General features: G+C 39.6%; 1 protein-coding gene and 1 non-coding gene across 8 annotated transcripts; one reads left to right on the top strand and one right to left on the bottom strand.

The window, feature by feature from the left end:
• The first annotated feature begins 336 nt into the window (after positions 1-336).
• Positions 337-20,866, top strand: zgc:195245 (uncharacterized protein LOC565483 homolog). Of its 7 annotated transcripts, none has more exons than XM_049754871.2 (7): positions 2,694-2,900; positions 3,498-3,537; positions 5,502-5,705; positions 8,954-8,981; positions 9,854-9,980; positions 10,056-10,200; positions 20,386-20,866. In XM_049754871.2, the coding sequence occupies exons 3-7, from the start codon at positions 5,592-5,594 to the stop codon at positions 20,485-20,487; spliced, it is 516 nt and encodes a 171-aa protein (XP_049610828.1). In that variant the 5' UTR covers positions 2,694-2,900; positions 3,498-3,537; positions 5,502-5,591; the 3' UTR covers positions 20,488-20,866. The 7 variants fall into 7 exon arrangements, with proteins under 7 accessions (XP_049610831.1, XP_049610828.1, XP_049610827.1 ...); XM_049754873.2 differs by having other exon boundaries at positions 2,695-2,862; XM_049754874.1 differs by lacking the exons at positions 2,694-2,900; positions 3,498-3,537 and adding an exon at positions 337-443.
• Positions 1,928-2,361, bottom strand: LOC125989531 (small Cajal body-specific RNA 2). The gene has a single exon (XR_007488707.1). It is a non-coding gene; the product is annotated as a small Cajal body-specific RNA 2 (non-coding RNA).
• Positions 20,867-21,315: the final 449 nt, after the last annotated feature.

The raw sequence follows: 21,315 nt of genomic DNA, 5'->3' as shown, positions 1-21,315 counted from the left end.
CCATATGCTTACTCTCAAAAAACGGTACTACCTGATTTTCAAGCGTGGCCAGTTCGTCCGATGGAGAGTCATCTGTCGAGGGATCCGGAGGACCCGCCGCCCTGGCATACGAGCGGTGTGTTGTTTTAAGACCGGTGATTATGAGGTCTTCTTGTCGGGAGTACTGCTCCAGTGCATCTACTCTCCGTACAAGCGACAGGATTTTCTCATCTTTCTCCTTGGATAATTTCTTAAGCTCCGTTAGTTCAGACGTTAGCTGGAGCAGGGTGGCTTGCTGCTCTAAGAGTGTGGTAAGGTCTTGCCGTATCAAGTCAACTGATGATTTGAGTTCATCGTAGCCCTCATTTTCTTTGGGCGGCATGGCGTAAAGTTTGGAAATGAAAACCAGCTAGCCGCGACAACTCGCCTACCTCAACCTTGTCTGGAAGGGAGCTGTTGTCCAGGTAGGTGTCTTCGTGCATCAACACAGGCACGACAAACATTTAATACAACCGTAAAAAAAGCGATTGCTAACACTGTCTCCGATGGGTGATGAGTCTTTGGGGTGGGGCAAGTTCGCCATGGAAGTGGGTGCTGGTTATGGGCGATTCGGTGTGTGTGGGGGCTGTTGTCTTCCATCCCGTCTTTCGGCCTTGGCGATCATCTTTGGCCGAGTCCTTGGCCGGCTCCCTCTGGCACCTGCTGATTTTATCTCCACGTGACCTTCCTATGAACATTCTTCTCCAATCTTGGACATAAACTGTCGTACCTCATTCTTTCTTTGTTAGGCAAAATATTTCCCTCTGTGCAGAGCGTTCAGTAGTAATCAAAAACTGGCGTCTAGCATTAGTCAAAACATAAGATACAATCAAGTAGTGAACGGTCAAGACGACTCTGGCCGTGTCCATGATTTAGAGAAAAACATCAGGCATGCATTACACAGTTCCTTAAGGGTCATTAAGTTATTTAGGCCATATATCAAAAGTCCTTTGTTATTTCAAAGTGCTCAGAAATATATATCAGATCATAAAGTTATAAAAACCTTCCTCATTACCACTTATCAAAAATGTCTAGTTATGTCTTATTTATCGATTTGGTGTGTAGGTATAATTATATGCTTAAAATGTTTATTTTATTGATTTAATATGTGAATATACTTGTCTGCTTATGTACTTTATTCAATGAGGTTTGAGCACATGTTTTTGTAGCTTGGCAGGACTTTTTGTATTTTGACCCCATTCCTTCACTGTCTAACATAGGATTAAAGAAGTTTACCTTGACTAGACAATGAGTAGGACCACACGAGGCCTACAGGAAATTCTGCTACCCATCCCACCCAACTTTGTAACGTTACAACGTGTCCATAAAACCTTACCAAAACATGACAAGTTTGCAAACACTACATTATGGTGCCCAATGGGGTCTAACAACTATATATATATATATATATATATATATATATATATATATATATATATATATATATAATCTTGCAATTTATACTTTGCCATTCATGGTCTGGATCTCCACTGGGGCTCCCATTCTCGAGTGGCATCATACTCAAGCCATTCGGTGAAGTTGCGGTCCTTTTTTCATGGAACATTCCGACTTTCCACGAATGCAGCGGAAACACCAGTCGTATTTTGTCTTTATTACTTTATTATTGTTACAGTTAAATGCATACACACTGCTATCATAAACGGTTCACCATGTTAAGTCGGAGCACGTTTTTGGTTGCCATCTTTTACACACAGAAAGCTAACTCTGTTTGCCTATCTTACTTATCGGCATGGGTTTATTAATCTTAGCGACATTAACAAATCAAACAGAAATGCACATTATGTAAACAGTTCAAAATATAAAGGACAGTGACAAATATTACAAAAACAAGAGTAAATGTTTTAAGTACGTATCGGTCGAACATTTGATTTTATGTCTTTTCTTGTGGTTAGATCAGAATCGCTTCTATACTCATTGCCCGTCGTGGAGTTTGGAAAGAAACCAAACGCACTCCGAACTAGTATATCTGATCAATTCATCACCTCTGACCACAACTTACAAGCGTGGAGGCCCTGAAGGTCGAACTCGAGCTTGATGCCCATTGCCACTGAGGCTAAGCAAGCTGATTTCATATCACTTCCAGTCATAGTCGGGCCACAACTACGACCAGATCAAATAAGATCAGTGTGTAGGTTTTGGACAAAAATCACACGCATTCCGCATTCACACGCATACCCACTCGCACGCAACACAAACAATCACGCACCACGAATTCCCTCATGCAACTGGTTCGACGACTACCGGTTCCGGGAGGAATGCAAAAGCTCGCGTTGCATCATGGTAAACGCACCGCCCATCCATCGCTCTCTCGCTCTCTCTCGCTCTCTCTCGCTCTCTCTCGCTCTCTCTCGCTCTCTCTCTCTCTCTCTCTCTCTCTCTCTAACTACTGAAACATTACGACACAAACATACAATATCTGCAAAACAACATGATAATTACAAAGATCAAAAGTAAATTTAAAAAATGTGTTTTAAAATTAATGTTAGCCAGGCTAAAACTAAGAAAATTGTATTCTATTAGTACAGTAAGAAATGCACCGTTTTCTATGAGCACGTTTGGCTCATTATGACTAAAATCGTTGAATGCAACATTTGGTTAATATAATCTATTAAACGGAATAAATTCCCAGGTTTGTCAATTTACGACGTTAGCGTCACCTGACGTCACCGCCGGACAAGTAACCATGGAGATACTGCAACAACATTAGGAAAGTGAAATGAAATTAAGTTAGTTCTGAAATATCGTAATTTCGGACACGCTCAGAACAACACAAAGCTGCTGAGGTCAACATAACCAGGAAAGAACGCTACTTAGAACAAAAGGGTGCGTAAAGATCCATCCAAGCTGCCAGGCTCGTCGTGGTATGACGCTCTTCATCACTTGCTTGTTCCCAATTCTTACTTAAGGTCGATTAGCACATTATGATTATAGATCAATGATCCAATCATTCTTGTGATATTGATAATTATAACGTATTCATCAAAAGTGTTTGGCTGTTTTTGGAACATCAGTTATTCATTATCGTCAGGTTGCTCGTTTGGAGATCAACAAAAGTATTCACACTCTGTATATAAGTAGAAGTGGGCTACAGATACTTGTGTTTTAAAAAAAAAAATAAAGATTCAAATAGAAGCAGCTGATTCAACTCATGTGGGTAAAAAAACGACGCCAAAATGTACTTGAACTTTTTGTAAAGTTAAAAAAAATTTCAAGTCCATATAAACCCCAATTTCAATAAAGTTGGGGTAATGTGTAGAAGTAAATAAAATAAGAATTCAGTGATTTGCAAATCTTTTTCAACCTATATTCAATTAAAGCCAAGCTATTTCATGTTCAAACCGATGAACACTGATGATTTACTTTTTGTTTGTTTGTTTGTTTGTTTGTTTGTTTGTTTGTTTGTTTGTTTGTTTGTTTGTTTGTTTGTTTGTTTGTTTGTTTGTTTCCATCCTTGAAAGGCTTAGTTATGTACAAGCAAGGATGGGATGAGATTCATCGGTTTGTGAACATCTGTTGATCTGTGATGATTAGATTACATTTAGTTTATACTATTTATTTAGTTGTCTTTTTTATGTCTTTCATCTTGATATTTAGTCCCACACAAGGAAATTGCTTGATATTAGGTTTTGTTTCCACTTGTTTTCGTCAGCCTGATCCCTTGTGTAATCCAATCAGCTCTCTCCAGCGGTCACTGGTGTTCATCCGTTCCTCGTCTTATAAATATGCTTCTGTTTAGTTTTCTGGTCTATTTTCTGGCCTTGTACCCATAAAGCCGGCCTATCTTTTTCAAAAATTGAATGCTCTCCCCTGTCCATGTCGGAAAAGGCTTTGGTGTCTGCGAAACGCATCATCCAGTTAAGTCCTTCTCATGTAAATAAATAAGAAAATATATCAGTCTGGTAGTTATACTGTACTGGCATTTTATAAAGGACAGCATGCACATTCGAGACAGCTCCAAAGATGGCCCCCATTCACTGACACACGACCGCTATATGTACTTGCTGGTGCCTGATGGCGACAGAGTGGGCGCTTATCCATTTCATCCAGAATGAAATATAAATACTGCTTATACTGTTGTGAAGCACAATACATACGGCCGGTTGGGTTTCCTATCTTAAACTACAGACTTCCCTTTAAGCATGGCTTTAAGTATGACTTATTTAGTTTTACTTAAGTCCAGGAGTAGAATCAGCACTTATATATGTCTATAAAAAGGCTCAGTCACCCCAAGAATAGCGAAAAACTTATCAAACAATCACCCTATATTCCAGTGACGTGCGGTGAGGGTTGGGGTTGGTGAGGCACTGACTCAGAGTCAGATTTATAAACGTACTGTATGGCACTAAGGCACTGACTCACAAGTCAGATTTACAAGCATACATGGTTGTTATCCCATTCTTGATTAAATTTAATAACATTTTAAACACACCACTGTACATTTAAATACACCACCGCAGTATTCTTACCTTTACTTGTAAATGAAGTCTTTTTTAGAGTACCAATCCTTTTGAAACGAACGTGTTGTAGTCCGTCCCGAGAGGCCCGTAGTTTGAATTAATCCTCGCAAATCTGGCGTTTGTCTTCCCTTACTTATGACTTCTTGCTTTGACTGAAAGTCAAGTTTTGAAAAATGTCTTATCTTCGAGATTATATCCTCCATTTTCAGGGAAAATAAAGCCAAATAGCAACGCGTTAGCATCGAATGTTGTTGGTTGTTTTTCTTTTCTTTTTTTTCTTCTTAATTTACTCTCGCATTTACTCGTGTCGTGAACTATTAGCCGCAGGCTCACTATCGGCCCTTCTTTGAGGCAAAAGTACTGGCTGCCTCAAGGCCCGTATTTTCCCGCTGACTGCAAGCACGCGCCGTTCGCACGCACTCAGTACAGTGTGTGAGTGGTGCATACTCTTACACGCACGCCCTGCGAGGCACTACCTGTCACTGCCTCAGCCTCCATGATTCTCGTCTCCCGTTGTTATTTGAACAAGAAATACAGCTATTTTGACTATGAAAATGATCCAAATGTATAGGAAACACACCAAAATTGCATTAAAATCATAGACCACAGGACAGATATTATATTATGTTTTATTATATTATTCATTTTTTAACAACTTATGGTGACACCCCTCTACCGCCCCTGGTGGCAAGGTGAGGCACTGCCTCACCTGCCTCCTATGAGTGCACGTGCCTGCTATATTTATAGTTTGTACCATAAAGTAGCGCAAACTATGGTTTCTAAACACTTTAATTTGATGTAAAACTCATCATTACCTGAAGAAAATAAATGACTTCCAGCTAATTTGATTGAGCAAAAAATGCACCTGGAGCTCATGTGTATTAGCATATGTGCTGAAGTCTCTAACTTCAACAAACAACCCTGTCGAAACTTAATTTTCCGTTGTCAGAAAATTGTTTAAATATATGTGTACAGTCCAAAGTTCTATAGGTCTCTTGCATGCAGGTACTCAGGCCCCGAACATACTGGAAATAACCCTGTGGAATCCTGGATAATAGCGGACAAGGCTGGGAGGATTTGTGCATCTTACTGTACATGTGCCTGGGTCAGACATGCACACACATTGCTGCATTGCTGGTTGTCATTGAGGCCACCATCATGTTGAGGGACTCCAAGTCACATTGGCGAACACCTGCCACAATGTCAAAGGTGGGCACCGTCTGTCTCTGGCTCCACTAAAATCAATCAAATCAAATATGACACTCATGTTGGAGCATGATTCCTTGTTGATTGTGTAACTTTGATTTGGCCACAACCCGATTTCCAATTCAGATGGATTGTATTTGGAATTCACTCTAGTCCAAACTGTCATTCTCATAAGATCTTTATTCACTGTGCATGCGCTGTTGTTAAGTATAATTTTAACATGATAAATTGTCATTCAAATACAGTACAAACTGAAGTTAATCATACTAATATAAATTCACTGGAAACAATAAAATATGCTGTAAATTATGTACAGTAATCCCTCGCTACATTGCAGTTCATTTATCACGGCTTCAGTACATCACAGATTTTTTTCCCCAAAAAATGAAAAATGAAAAAAAAATTAAAAATAAAAATTCTAAATTAAGGAATTATGGCACGAAAGTTGCCCGCACGCCAGCAGAAGGCAGGGAGTGCCCACACAATTGCAATACATACACTTGTACCTTATTATAAAAAAGTTGTTATAATAATAAGAGTTCTACAAACATATTTACAGTATTGTACCTTGTTGTAAAAAAACTAATAATAAAACTACTAATAAAAAAGTTATTAAAACATATTTACAGTATGTACTCTTGTATCTTGTTATAAAAAGTTGTTATAATAATAAAAGAGTTCCAAGAACATATTTACAGTATGTATACTTTAGCAACATCTACATATGTTACACACAGACACAGACGTATCACATTTATACATTATTTTCTGTATGTCATTTATACTATTAATATAGTATTTACATGTTTGAAACTATGAGTTAATGTTCTAATGGTAACATATGCACTTATATGGTTTAATATAGATTTATTGATACACAAAAAAAATTATGTATGTTAAAAATGAGAGGGTGACACGACTTTGCGGATATTCACCTATCGCGGGTGGTCTTGGAACCAATTATCCGCGATAAACGAGGGATTACTGTACCACAGAGAGAAAGCTCTGCCATGAAAATCTTATCAAGCGAATGGCAATGGAACAAATCTGGGAAATAGAAACCTCTCAAATTAAAATCAGTTCCAGGGCCACATGTATCGCCTATTAAGCCACTGGGGCTTACCACCCATACTCTCTACCTAGCATGACACCAAAACACTAAGGTTCGACAAAAGTACCTGGACACCATCTGAGATTCTTCTGTTTAGAATATTAGAATGGTTGCTTCACACTGACTTTTTGTGTTTATTTCTCCTCTCTTACTGTCATTTTTCACCGTTACAAAAAAAAGCACACACACAATATTTCCATATTATTGCCATAATTTAATGCATTAAGTGGGTTACGGGGTTCGATTCCGGCTCTGGCCCTCATGAGTGGAGTTTGCATGTTATCCCAGTGCCTGCGTGGTTTATTTTTTATTTTTTTGGGGTACTCCAGTTTCCTTCGACATTCTAAAGACATGCATGGTAAGTTAATTTGGTACTCTAAATTGTCTTTTCGGGTGAATGGTTGTCTATGTGTGCCCTGCAATTGGCTGGCAACCAATTCAGGGTGTACAACCCAAAGTCGGTCGAGATAGGCTCCATCCAGCACGCCGTGACCCTCGTGAAGATAAGCGATGCAGATAATGAAGTAGATCATGCATTTGCCTACAACTTGTCACTGACGTTGTGCTGGTAATGCCTGCCTTCCTTGTTCAGATTCCTGTCAGTGACGGTGAGACTGGGATTGCAACTGCTTGTCTGTCCCCCATAGATTACCTGTAATTGGCTGGAGACCAATCTAGGGATTTTCACTGACGCCTTCTGAGAAAATGTTTGGCTCTCTGCCACCCCTAGTAAGCAGTAAACAAGATGGATGGCTGGACGGACAGACACATTTTATGTTTATTCCTGATAGTTGTTCAGGTCCCTTGCCATCTTAATGAAGTGCACAACAGAGCAGTGGATTAGTAATATTGCTGTGCTATATTGGATTTAAGCCGCATTTGTGTCCATGCCATTTAACTAATCCAGCATCCTATGCCGCATGGGGTGAGGTCATTTTGAATGGCGTAATCAGATTGGAGCGTCTACTACAGCAGGAAGGTGACACTTAAGTTCCACGTCAACAACAATACGCCAATGCGCTGTGAAGAATCAGACAACAAAGGTGATGTGAGGAGGTGGAATTGTTTTGTTTTGTGTTTTGCACAATGGACTAAAAAAAAGACTGCACCGAAAGAGACACGCTTTACCCGCTATACCATGGAAGAGTTGGGAGAGTCTGATGCAAACAAAGTGAGTGGTCGCAATTTGTTGGTTTGTGCTTTTGGTAAGTGAGATTGTACTCCCTATTTTTGGTCCATTGGCTTGTCAGATCCCTTAGTCAGTCTGGATCAGTTTTTTGTGGAAAAGGGACTTTGATTTGTATTTTCTCCTATTTCTGATGTGTATTTAAATCTGTCGCCTTATTATGTCAAAGTGCTACATTAGATTCTTGCTCCAGTCATTTGCTAGCTACGATGCATTTCTCCGTTGTAGAGTGTTATAAGTGTGCTGTATGTCAACACTAACATTACATTAATGGTTGATTTCCTTTTATGCTGAAACATCCATCCATTTCATCTGGAATCAGGTCACGGGGGCAGAAAACGAAGCAGAGTAGCCCAAACTTTCCTCTCCCCAACTATTTCAACCAGGGGCTTTTGAGGTGTTCACAGACCAGCCATGAGAGTCCCCAACAGGAGCGCTATTCAGCACCCCGTCTTAGGACTCCAGAAAGGAGCTGGGCACCCTTAACTGCTTTTTGATGCATGTGCACAAACAACAGTCAAGATCTCAACCCGCTCAAGAAGACTGGTTCTAGAGCCCAAGGCGTGCGTTGAGGCGAACCTGACCATATATGTGGTCGGAACGTTTTAAGCTCACACACCAACTCACACTCCACACTTGCTTCTGACCCTGAGCTGACAATGCACCCCCTGACCGCGGTCATTTGAGCGCCAATGTAGTATCCATTGCATGGCAGGTGTTTGTCTAATTCCTAAACCCATGAGATGAGTTTTTAGAACCCGACTGCACTTGCACTGTGTAGACCGTTCTCTGAGTTTCTCACTGTCCAACAGAAATGTTACATCACTCTTGCTTTGAGTGTTAAAGCAGTCCAATCGGCATTTTCACGTCATTTACATGCCCCATCCAACCATTGTTTTGCAGTGAAAGATTAACATTTTTATACGACTAATATTTTTTTCTCTTCTTTCACAGAAAGGTGGATATGGACATCATCAGAAAGGTACAAAGGGACACACAAAACCTAACAAATAATAATAAAACAGTAACCTAAAAGCACTCATCAAATACTCAGCAAATACATTAAGAGCTCTTTCCAAAACAAATTTTAATTTTCTTCTTTCCATACCATCAGTGGTGTACATACGTACTAATCTATTAACCTATGTTGAACAGATTCAGACTGAGCCAGTTAATTGTTTCAGCAGGACAAATGTTTGTTAAAATTGCAGGTCTCAATAAAGTGCTCCATAATCAATATTGATGAGGGGGGGGGGGGCTTCCATAGCATTTATCAAGAAGTCACCCATTTTTGTCTCTTTTTCATGAATAATTAGATTTATGTTGTCTCAATTTTATTGAAATACTGGTTATACTGACAAACTTGTTTTTGTTTCAAATTAGTTGTCAGTTTATGTGACTACAATGACAAGTGAGGACAAGATGTTAGTAGAGTTTAGAAACACCTTGGACAGCCTCTAATTTTTATTTGTATCTCTATTTTATTTTTACTTAAATAGATAAGATGAAAATTATATTTCCTCCTACGTTAAAAAAAAAAAAACATGCATGGTAGGCCGATAGACCTCTCCAAATTGCCTGTAGGTGTGAATGAATGGTTGTTAGTCTATATGTGCCTTGCGATTGGCTAGCGAACAATTCAGGATACATCCCGCGTACAACCCGAAGTCAGCTGGTATAGGCTCCAGTACGCCCACGACCCGTGAGGATAATCGGTTAAAAAATGGGTAATTGATTGAATATGAATTTTGTGTGGCTACTCAGTGTACGGTGATGTGCAACATGCTCGTCAACTGTGTTTTGATTTTAAAGCGTGTAGGATGTGATCCATATATGCATATTGGTCTTTCACAGACACATCACTCAGCCTGTGTGCAGTGGATGGCAGTGGCGATACTCAGCCCCGGAAACTCAACGGCTCTTCTGTTGAGGCGCCAAGCTACCAGAACTTACACCGGGAGCTGCTTCTCAGTCACAAGCGGTACCTACACGCGAAGCCAAGCTTGTCTCGTCATTGTCCCAATTTGTTTGTGCTGAGCTGTGACTCTGCCTGCAGTGGCCTTGTGCTGGAGGAGAAGCCCGAGCTGAAGCGAGTGCTGGAGCAACGACGACTGGAGCTGCACAGGGAGCAGGAGATGGCTCAGCAGCGGCCCTCGGACCTGGAGACGGAGCTCCGCAAGAGACAGCAGAAGCTACAAGAGGTCAGAACTGCTTCACAGAAAAGATACAAAGACATTCACTCCCTTTAACAGCTAGATATACAGATTTATATATAGACAGATTTACAGATAGACGGTGTCATTTTTACCATAGGGACCGTGTAAGGGATGCGGTAGGGCAACCAAGTGCAGCACGAACTTTTTATTTACGGTTGGGGAAGATGAAGACGTAAGACAAACTAACATTTCCAAAAACAATTGGCAATATACATACAGGAGCCAATATTCGGGTTAGAAAAGGTGAAACCCGATGTTGAAAACACAAATAAAGGCATATTGGGGCAGTTAGGGGTGATGTAATGGGTGATAAATAAGGTGTACAGAAGAGGGCTGCGCACACAGCTTTGTGGGTGTGGGGTCCCCGTGTTCACTGTCCTTCAGTTGGATTATAAATTGCCAACTCTGGCAACTGCGGTTTGTTTGTTTGTTTGTTTGTTTGTTTGTTTGTTTGTTTGTTTGTTTGTTTGTTTGTTTGTTTTGTTTATTTCGAACATTTAAAGAAATACAAGAAAAGAAAGTAAAAAATACTGAAAATAATAACTCCATAGTACAATAGAGAAGAAAGAAAAGAAAAAAAAGAAAAAAAGACATTGCGTTATAAATTTTCACTTTATCATAAAATCTTATTTGTTCAAAAGGGAGTAGAAGGAAGCCTAGGCTTATCTAGCTCTACCCCTTGTAACCACATGTTTGCTTGATTCCGTCAAGATTTGTCCATTTTCAGATATGTTAAAGATATACATATACATACATACACATATACACATATACACGTACATATACATACATATATATGTACATATATATATACATACATATATACATGCATGTACACATACATACATACATACATACTACACACATATATACATATACACACACATATACACACACATACATACATACATATAGATATTATACATACACACACTTATACATACATACACCTCCTTTAGATAAATACAGTTTACAGCAGTTTAAACACCTCACAGCATGTTACGGTATCCCATCAGTATTTTGCCTTTATAAATTTTTTTAAACTGAGGTAAAGTACTACAATTCTTTAGTTCGTCACTGCTGGTGTTTCATTATTCCACACCTTTAGCTGTTATACAATGCAACTTTAAAGTTGTTCTCACCAAATCTCTTTTAAACATAAGTGTTCCTCTTAAATAATAGGTACTTTCCCTCCACTCAAACAACCTCTGGATACTGTTTGGTAATTGATTATTTTTTTATTTTGTACATGAGCTGGATGGTTTTAAAATCGACTAGATCATTGTATTTCAGTGCATTCAGTTTTACAAAAAGAGGGTTAGATGGTTCTCTGTAATCAACATTATTTACAAGTCGTATTGCTTTTTTTTGTAGAATGTAGATTGGATCTGTGTTTGTTTTGTATGTGTTGCCCCTCACCTCCACACAGTACATAATGTATGGGAGTATGAAGGAGCAGTACAAGGAATATATTGATGTTTGGTTTATAAGATCTTTTACTTTATACAATACTGCCAGTGATTTTGAGATCTTTGATTTGATATACATTATATGTGGTTTCCAACTTAATTTTTTATCTATTAGCACTCCAAGAAATTTTACTTCATTCATTCTTTCTATTTCTATATTATTTATTGTAAGAATTTTGTTTGTGTTTGTCGGACGGTTTCCAAATATAATATACCTTGTTTTACTTAAATTCAATGTAAGTTTATTTGTGTCAAACCAACTCTGTAATTTTTCCATTTCAATACCCACAGTATCCAGTAGTTGGTCCAGGTCGTCCCCACTAGAGAGCAGATTTGTGTCATCTACAAAAACTACGGCCTTGAGTAACCTGGAGACCTTGCACATATCATTAACATACAAAATAAATAACACGGGGCCTAATATTGAGCCCTGAGGAACCCCACACTTTACCTGTTTTAGTTTTGATTTGAAGTCCATTAATTGCACATATTGATTCCTGTTTGATAAATAACTGTTTAACCAAGTGAGTGGCATACCTTGTATGCCATATCTCTCAAGTTTTGTTAACAGTATTTCATAATTTACAGTATCAAAAGCTTTCTTAAGATCCAAGAAGACACCTACAGCATATCGTTTATTTTCAATAGCTGTTGTTATTTCAGCTACGAAATCTAACAAAGCCATTGTGGTGGTTCTATTTTTCCGAAATCCATACTGTTGGTCACACAGAATATTTTGTTTTGTGATGAAATCATCAAGCCTTTTATAAAATATTTTTTCTAGTATTTTGGAGAATTGTGGTAGTAAAGATATTGGCCTGTAATTTGAGAATATGTGTTTGTCCCCAGCTTTATATATCGGAATAATTTTAGCTGTTTTCATTTCACTCGGAAAAACACCATTTGTCAGGGATTGGTTGCAAATATGTGTTAGGGGTTTCACCACACTTTCAATAATATTTTTAACAAGTGACATATCTATCCCATTACAATCAGTTGACTTTTTACCTTTAAATCCTCTAACAATTTCTATTATTTCCGTCTCATCCGTTCCCCTTAGAACCATACTTTTGGCTATGGGTACATCCTTAATTAGGTCACTTGTACTCCCTTTTTTTGGTACTTCTTCCGCCAAAGTAGGCCCAATACCATAGTAATCATTAAACTCCTCTGCAATCATTGCAAGTTCATTTATAGTTATATTGTTACTGTTTACAAAGTAAGAAGGATATAGGTTTGTATCTGAAGATATCCTGCGCTCAGTTGCAGAGATGGGATATTAGTCTGAGCCAAAGTATTTTCTTAGCCAGCCAGTGCGTTCAATGCTAAGCTATAGTCAATGAACAGGATTTGTGATACAGTAGCTATAGACGCATTTATTCTGATTAATAGCCTGATCGGCATAAAAATGTACACACCCCATTCGGAATATTCTGATTGGCTCAAGCTCATTTTGATCAGTATTTTATTCTGAATGAGAGGGGTGGTTTATGTCAATTGATAATCCAATTGTTGCGTATGACAGCATTTATTGTGTCATTTCGGAACAAACCACCTTCGCTGCGCATGTCTGTGACGTCAGTATACGCCTTTCTGTTATTCACGTAAGATGTCGTCTCCCTAGCTTTATCACATGTTGAAGAATGTACAGCTGGCCTCATGTCTTAATAATCAACATTTGCAAAAAGAAACGTATGTTCTGGAGGATACAAGTGGTTTGTGATTTGTTCCGATCGAAAGTGTGAATCATGAACACGCAAGTTGTAAGCTGATCAATATTTTAATAGTGTCCTATGAAAACAGTGCATCCAATCACAATTTAAATCTGAACTCTAATCGGATAGAATCAATTTTGTCCATGTAAAAGTAGCCAGTGAGAGGGAGGGTTGGCCTGCCTCTGATGGTCCAACCTCTCTGCATCACTTAGGGTCGAGTGCGTCAAAGGGGGTGAAAATGAAGGATGACCGTATTATTGTCAATGTTTAATGTTATTTGTTCTCTTGTATTGTTGTTATTTTCAGTGATGTTCTGTAAAGCTCTTTGTTACAGCTACAGCTGTGTGAAAGCGCAAATTTCAGTCCAATCTTCTCTGAAATGTCATTTTTCACCATTCACTTTTCTTTTTGTGAGCTTGGAACATGCTATTTTCGGATAAGGTGTCAACAATATGCGCACTGCCCCAAAAGCGAAAGTGAAAGTAGCAGCAGAGAACTCTGAGTGACCCAGTAACAGGCTGCCTGTGTATTGTTGGCATGGAGACAAGTCCTGGTAAATATGTGATGTCTCAATCAAAATGAATATGGACTTTAGAGACCCTCTATTAAATGCCCCCCAAGGAAACTAAGTGCCCTCTGGAAAGTAAAAAAAAAAAATGCTCATAACAATAGTTTCACCAATCCACACAAAATTGTGAGGGCAAATGAGTCCCAAGCAGAAGAGGGTGTCCTAAACAAAAAATGGATGGCACTGAGTTGCAAAGCTTCTTTGGCTGTCTTGTTTCAATGATTTGCCACTTTTTTATAAAAATCGACCATTGTGTATGCTGTACTGTATGCTACGACTGCAGTCTGTTTAATGTCATACACACCGTACATACAGTACATACAGTGTACATACATTAAGACTTCTTGAAACATGTTGATGGCTATCAACATGTTTCAAGAAGTCTTACGATACTTTCATAACCTAAATCGAGACATCTCAAGACATCATGGTCCATCAAGACCTCTTAAGACAAACGTTTGAAGATGCCACCCCTGTCTTAAATCATGATGGAGCAGCATATGGAATAGTGCCTGAAACAGATTTTTGTGACTTGAAGACATGAGATGTATTGAGACATCTCAAGACATGTTTCCTTTGTCTTAAGACACCACTATTAAGATGGTGTTGGATTCTGTCCACAATTTAGGGAGCGCGTTATCTGCGCCTCACGGCAAAAGCCTTTGCCAATCACCTGTTATCCAATTTACTCACTGCGTGCTAGTTTGATTTCTTCAGATTTAGGAAAATGCAAAGACACTGAAGCAGAAATTAGACTTAGACAGATTGGTTGAGTTCAAATTATTGTTCAAAAAGCTCTGTTTTCAGGAAAGTACAATACAGCACTGGGCCCTTCAAGAGCAGAAAGTCTCCATTCAGAAAAGGCAAAGTCCAAGGTTGTTAGACCAGTTTTATATTCAGTAGCACATTGTGGGCCGGGATTGATGGGCGATGAGTCTTCGGGGTGGGGCAAGTTCGAAGGAGAGTCTGCTTCCATGGGAGTGGTGCTGGTTATGGGCGATTCGGTGTGTAGGTGGGGGGCTGTTGGTGTGTGTGTGTGTGGAGGGGGCTGTTGTCTTCCATCCCGTCTCTCGGCCTTGGCGATCATCTTTGGCCGAGTTCTCGGCTGGGGGCTGTTGTCTTCCCTCCCGTCTTTCGGCCTTGGCGATCATCTTTGGCCGAGTTCTCGGGTGGCTCCTTCTGGCATCTGCTAGTTTTATCTCCACGTGACCTTCCTGTGAACATTCTTCTCCAATCTTGGACATACACTGTCGTACCTCATTCTTTCAATTGTGTCATCCTGTGCGAATTTATGTTAGCTTTTGGCTGTGACATCATTAATCTATTGCTCTTACCTGACTATGTAAGGTTTGTGCTTTTGATACTTCATGTCTTTGCTTACGTCATTATATTCTTAGTTTAATCATGTTTCCAACCGTATCTTTTCTTTGTTAGGCCAAAATATTTCCCTCTGTGCAGAACGTTCAGTAGTAATCAAAAAGTTGGCGTCTCGCATTAGGCAACATATGACGTTTAGTCAAAACACAAGTTATAAAACACAAGATATAATCAAATACTGAACGGTCACGACGACTCTGGCCGTGTCCATGATTTAGAGAAAAACATCAGGCATGCATTACACAGTTCTTTAAAGGTCATTCAGCTATTTGGGCAATATATCAAAAGACATTTATTTTGCAGTGCACACAAATACATATTGAATCGTGAAGTTGTAGCAACTTCTGTTATTATCGTATTATCAAAGAATGTCTAGTTATGTCGTCCTTATTGGTTGATTACGTGAATATACTTGTCTGCTTATATACTTTATCCAAAGAGATGTGAGCCTATCTGTTATTGTGGCTATGCGGGTTTTTTGTCTTTTGACCCTATCCCTTCACTGGCTTGAGATATAGTAAGTATGTCTCAAAGAATTGGTAAAGCTATCTTGTTAGTTGTTTCATTACGATGATAATGATGTCGGTATTTTATGGTGAAATTTTGTGTCCAAATTTTAATGATTTATTAATATAATATAATATAATATAATATAATATAATATAATATAATATAATATAATATAACGTAATTTCCGGACTATAAGCCGCGACTTTTTTCCAAAATTTTGAACCCTGCGGCTTATAGTCAGGTGCGGCTTATATAAGATTTTTTTCGCCATTTTTGTGATGACTTGATCACTTTTATACACTCGTAAAAAGGCTGTGGACCACTTGTTGTGCGGTATCTTGAAGAAAAAACAACAACAAAAATACTATTTTGAAACACTACTATGGCTGTTGCTTATTCTGGCTGTCTTGCTTGTGAGCTTTAGTAGGAATCCACGCTAGGTGACCTGCGTCAAAGGGCTCTAAACCAGGGGTGTCGAACTAATTTCTTTCGCGGGCCGCATTGTAGTCATAGCGTCTTTCGGAGGGCCATTATGACTGTCAACCCAAATAAATGTATGAGCACCTCATATTATATACAGTAAAAGCTACAAAACAAACTGACAAATAACTCGTTTTCAAATCAGACGAGTAAAAACTGGTCAAATATAAAAAAAAAAAGATATTATTAAAAGTGAAGACAATTTGCAATTCTAGTAATGACACACGAATTTGATGCACAATTTGTCTTCGCGGGCCACATAGAATGATGTGGCGGGCCGTATCTGGCCCCCGGGCCTTGACTTTGACACCTGTGCTCTAAACCCTTTCTCTTACTCTGCCATGTGACTCAGGGTGTTTTCACACCTGCACCCTTTTAAAACAACCGAACTCAAACCTCTTTAAGTGGACCAAAAAGTGGACCAAGAGGAAATGAACTCAGTTCTTTTTCTGTTCACATTGTGAGTGTGTTTCAAAGAGGACCGAGTTCTCTTTCTGGTTCTGTTCAGCCTTGTTGGGGCCTCAGTCCTCTTTCTGTTCACACTAGGTCCTCTAGAGCTCTCACACTCCCACTGCCCTGCATTCTGGGTAGTTTTTGATATCCCCTGACTCCCTACTTCTTCGCATTTTATCTCGAGTAGCTAAATACTTTAGTTTTTTTACTTTTATTCTGCATTGTATAGAAGTTCTATCAAAACCGGCTGCTTTCATTCTCTCAGAAAATTCTTGAAATAATTTCGCATTACAGTGGGTCGTAGATAGTTGTGATTTAATGCTGTCGTCGTTCCAAATTTCCAAAAGACATTCCGTTTTGCCTTCTCCCCAAACTATGCCGCGTCCAGGTGCCGTGGCAGAACTTTGAACGGCACATGCTTCTCTACGTTGACTATTAGAACTACGGTCACGACCAAGACCGCGACTTGCTGCTGCCATACTTTGGATTCTCTGTTCTCTACAGTTTTGTTTTTGCGCCTGAAGTCACGTGACCAATCTACGGCAAGCCAAGGAGGTTACAATACAGTGCAAAAAGGCGAAGTGAACCCAGTGCGCTTTGTGTTCACAATGCACAGATTAGGTGAACCGTATCGTTGAGGAGTCTGAGTACGGTTGCCGCGTTCACATATGCGCAAAAAATGCTGAGTCATCGATATGAGTTCGCTTCGAGGGCTGAAAGGGACCAAGTGTGAAAACACCCTCAGAGATTACACAAAGCAGTGACGCTGTTTGGACCTTCTGCATTGTATTAAAACCCAATCACTCAGCATTTAAATTCAATTCTTCTGACATTTTGCTCACCAAAAACAAGTTGTAATGAATGTGAACTTTTAATGCATTTTATTCAGAAGGTTACTTTGAACCCTGAGGCTTAAATGGCGGCGCGGCGTACTTATGGATTTTTACGGCCTCCTGCCTCCAAGGGGCGCTCTAGCAGGAAGCAAGAGCGAGACAGACGAAGAAGAGATAATGCGCCGAAGAAGATGCCTAGTTTGTGTTTACAACATTTCGCGCATCACGCAAAACGCGATCAAGACGGACATTACTGAAAGGAAGCTTTTATACACAAACCGTCATTATGGGGGACAAAAGAAATGCACATGATGCCGCCTTTAAGCTAAAGGCAGTTGATGTTGATGACATTGCGGCACCCTTTTCTTTATTTCGTGGTCCCGTCATGGAAAATGCTAGAAGAAATGGATAAAAACGACGACGAAAGAGATACTGAGAAAGTGTGTGGCAAAGGATATCTAACGCTATTCCATTCGAAAATTGAGGAGGAAGACTTCGACGGTCTCAGTGCACAGGAGGAAGATGAAGACGATGAAGCCCTTTTCTTTACTTTTACTTTAACCAGCCCTGTTAGTGCTGTGCTACCGTGTTGCTGCAGTGTTACCGCCGCGTCTCAGTGACTTTTACGGGTATGTTTTATTTAATCAAACCCTATTAGTGCTGTGTTACTTCTGTGTTGCTGCGGTATTACTGCCGCGTCACAGGCAGTGTTTGAAAAGGAATGTTAAGGTATGTTATTAAAACTTTAAAAAAGCTTTCTGTGTCCAGTCTTTCTTTGTTAATAACTCGTGTGCACATTTCCGTGTTGCTGCGGTACTACTGCTGCGTCACAGGCAATGTTTAGAAAGACATGTTAAAGTATGTTATTAAAACTTTAAAAAGGCTTTCTGTGTACTGTCTTTCTTTGTAAAAAAACTCGTTTGCACGTGCGGCTTATAGTCCGGCGCGGCGTATGTAAGAAAAAAACTAAAATATCCACGAATTGTAGCTGGTGCGGCTTATAGTCCGGTGCGGCTTATAGTCCGGAAATTACGGTAATATAATATAAATAAATGAACAAATAAATAAATGACTGAATAAATGAATGAATTAATAAATAACTGTTACAACCAAAATAAAATCAGTGGCTGAGAAAACATGCATGCCACTTAGATGTTATACCTCATTGCGCCACATGGTTGCGCATATCTCCAATAAGAGGTCATAGTAATGTTTTGTGAGCAAGCAAACCCCCGTGAAAATCACTTAAAACATTGATGAACTTACTCATATTGATATTTAATCAGTTGCTTGCTTGTGTTAGGTTACGGATTTTAGTTGTTGATCTGACTCCAAATTGCAATCAACACTTAACACATAAATTGCTATGTCCGAATCCACACACTGGCGCGCCTAACAATTTTGCGAGTTCGTTCTGTCAAAGAGAAGACCAGTAGATCAATCAGACCAAATTTACCAATTGTTTATTCCTGACAAAGCGCACTAATACAGGCCTGGGTCCCGGGTCCCTCACACTAAAACTCGTGCGTTTTTGTGACCACCAAAAGACGACACATTCTTCCGGGTTGCCCAGTTTTAAAGAAACACAATATGAATATTAAAACATGCAAAATATTGTGAGATGATTGGTCGATGGCCATCTCCTCCCCATGTCGGTGTTATTGCTGAGGTCAGGTGGTTGGATTTCCCCGCGAAGCCCGACCACATAGACGTGCTGTTGTTTTTGTTTCTCACCGACCTTGAGGTGTTCTCGTCCGGTGCTCCCTGTCTGGGCCTATCCACAACACTTCAACGAAAACAAGTTCATGCAGTTTGCCTGCACATTCTTCGCCACCCACCAATCCACACGAGCGCTCCAATACTAGATATTAATATGATTATAAGTTTAACACAACCTTAAAATATGTTTAAGCACATTTCCCTTTACTTGTTAGGACAAAGAAGTGTACGCGTTTATTGGCTTGGTGAGAAGGCTACAAAGGTTACCATCATTAACACACTCCACCAACAGAGAATCAAATCCTGCAGTGCCAGACGTGTCTGCCTGCTTAAGCCAGTTCATGTCCTGGCCTATGCCAGAGAGCATGTGGATGATCCAGAAAAGGATTGGGAGAATGTAATATGGGCCAATGAAACAAAAATATATGTTAGCACATGGTGTTTTGCATGAAGAAGAATGCCGAGTTGCATCCAAAGAGCACCATATCTAATGTAGAACATGGAGGTTGTGCTTATGGGCTGTTTTTGTGAAAACTGGCTGCATCTCTAGAATGACAACGATCTCAAATACGAAACCTGAGAAATTAAGGGAAAAGTTTGGGGTCACTTAGAAACGTCCCGTCCTTATTTTCAAAATCAAATCTTTATTTTTTTTCAATGAGGACAACATTAAACCAATCAGGAATAGACTTTATACATTGTTAACGTGGTAAATGACAATTCTAGCTGCAAGCGTGTTTTTTAATGCAATATCTGCATAGGCCCATTTCCAGCAACCATCTCTCAAGTGTTCTAATGGACCATTGTGTTTGCTAATTGCGTTGGAAGGCTAATGGATTATGGGAAAACCCTTGTGCGATTATATTAGATTTCATGGAAAACACTAAATTGTCTGGGTGACCCCAAACTTTTGAATTGTCGTGTGCGTGCGTGCGTGCGTGCGTGCGTGCGTGCGTGCGTGCGTGCGTGCGTGCGTGTGTGTGTGCGTGCATGTGTGTGTGTCGCTCTACAGTGGGAGAATAACTAAACCGCATTAATTTTTGCAGTACGAGCAGGAGGAGATCAGGCAGAAGGAAAACCAGAACAAGGTACCAGAGTTTGTTCGTGTGAAGGACAACCTGAGACGCACGCAGATGTTCATGCAGTGAGGTCCCCGCAATTACTACACATTATTCACTGGTTTTCAAATTGTGTCTTGTGTCCAACTTTGAACAATAAGTCACTCATGCCAGGAAACACACCAAGTTCAATACAGCAGGTTCAGGTATTCTTCACAGTTGTCTTTGTGTGTGCTGAGTGAGTGGTTTTGATGTGTTTTTTTTTTTTACTGTTACGTTGTTATTTAACCTTAACTTGAATCAACTGCTCAGCAGTAGGCTACAACTGTCATGAGACATTTTCAGGATGTTTTGGGACAATATGTCTAAACAAAAGAAACATCAGTGTAACAAACTGAGAGATTTACTGTACGTCACAACATTTGCTGTTCCCTGAGAGCAGTGAAAATAAAGTGTATTGCTCACAGAGGCTCACTCGTGTTTTATTGGACACCATTCAAATTGTTTGGCGATCGATTTGCATGTATCTCTTCTCCCCGTGGACCTGCACCTCTCTTTCACATGGATATGACTCTTTGTTTAATTAGCTGATCTTTTCAATCCTTTACGGAGTCAGAGGAGAAAGTGGACCATCTGGAGGAGGCTTTTCAGGACACACATGCTGGGATTACCCAAGGGTATGGTAAAGGCACTTCAGACATTTGGTGAAACAAGGCCTAGCCACTGAGTGAAATTGGCCCATTTCAGATGTACAGTATGTTTAAGCTGTTTTTACACAAGCTAATAATAACTATGTCAATAATGGCTCATAGCCTAAAACGATTTTAAAATTATGTTTTTAGTGATTACAGGGTACACAAAGGTTTAAGGCAATATGCTGAAATAAAATATATTTCTCAGCATTTGTAGATTGCTGCA

The sequence above is a fragment of the Syngnathus scovelli genome, chromosome 2 (assembly GCF_024217435.2).
Source record: "Syngnathus scovelli strain Florida chromosome 2, RoL_Ssco_1.2, whole genome shotgun sequence".
Classification (NCBI taxonomy): Eukaryota; Metazoa; Chordata; class Actinopteri; order Syngnathiformes; family Syngnathidae; genus Syngnathus; species Syngnathus scovelli.
The sequence above is the reverse complement of the archived record's forward strand: the minus strand, read 5'-3'. Positions and strand labels throughout refer to the sequence as shown.

Excerpts from the sequence above, each read along its gene's own strand:
- zgc:195245 (XM_049754868.2), top strand. The coding sequence starts at position 7,829 with ATGCGCTGTGAAGAATCAGACAACAAAGGTGATGTGAGGAGGTGGAAT. Across the intron at positions 7,985-8,953 it reads GAGAGTCTGATGCAAACAAA|AAAGGTGGATATGGACATCA; the intron begins GTGAGTGGTCGC and ends CTTCTTTCACAG. Across the intron at positions 10,201-20,385 it reads GACAGCAGAAGCTACAAGAG|TACGAGCAGGAGGAGATCAG; the intron begins GTCAGAACTGCT and ends TAATTTTTGCAG.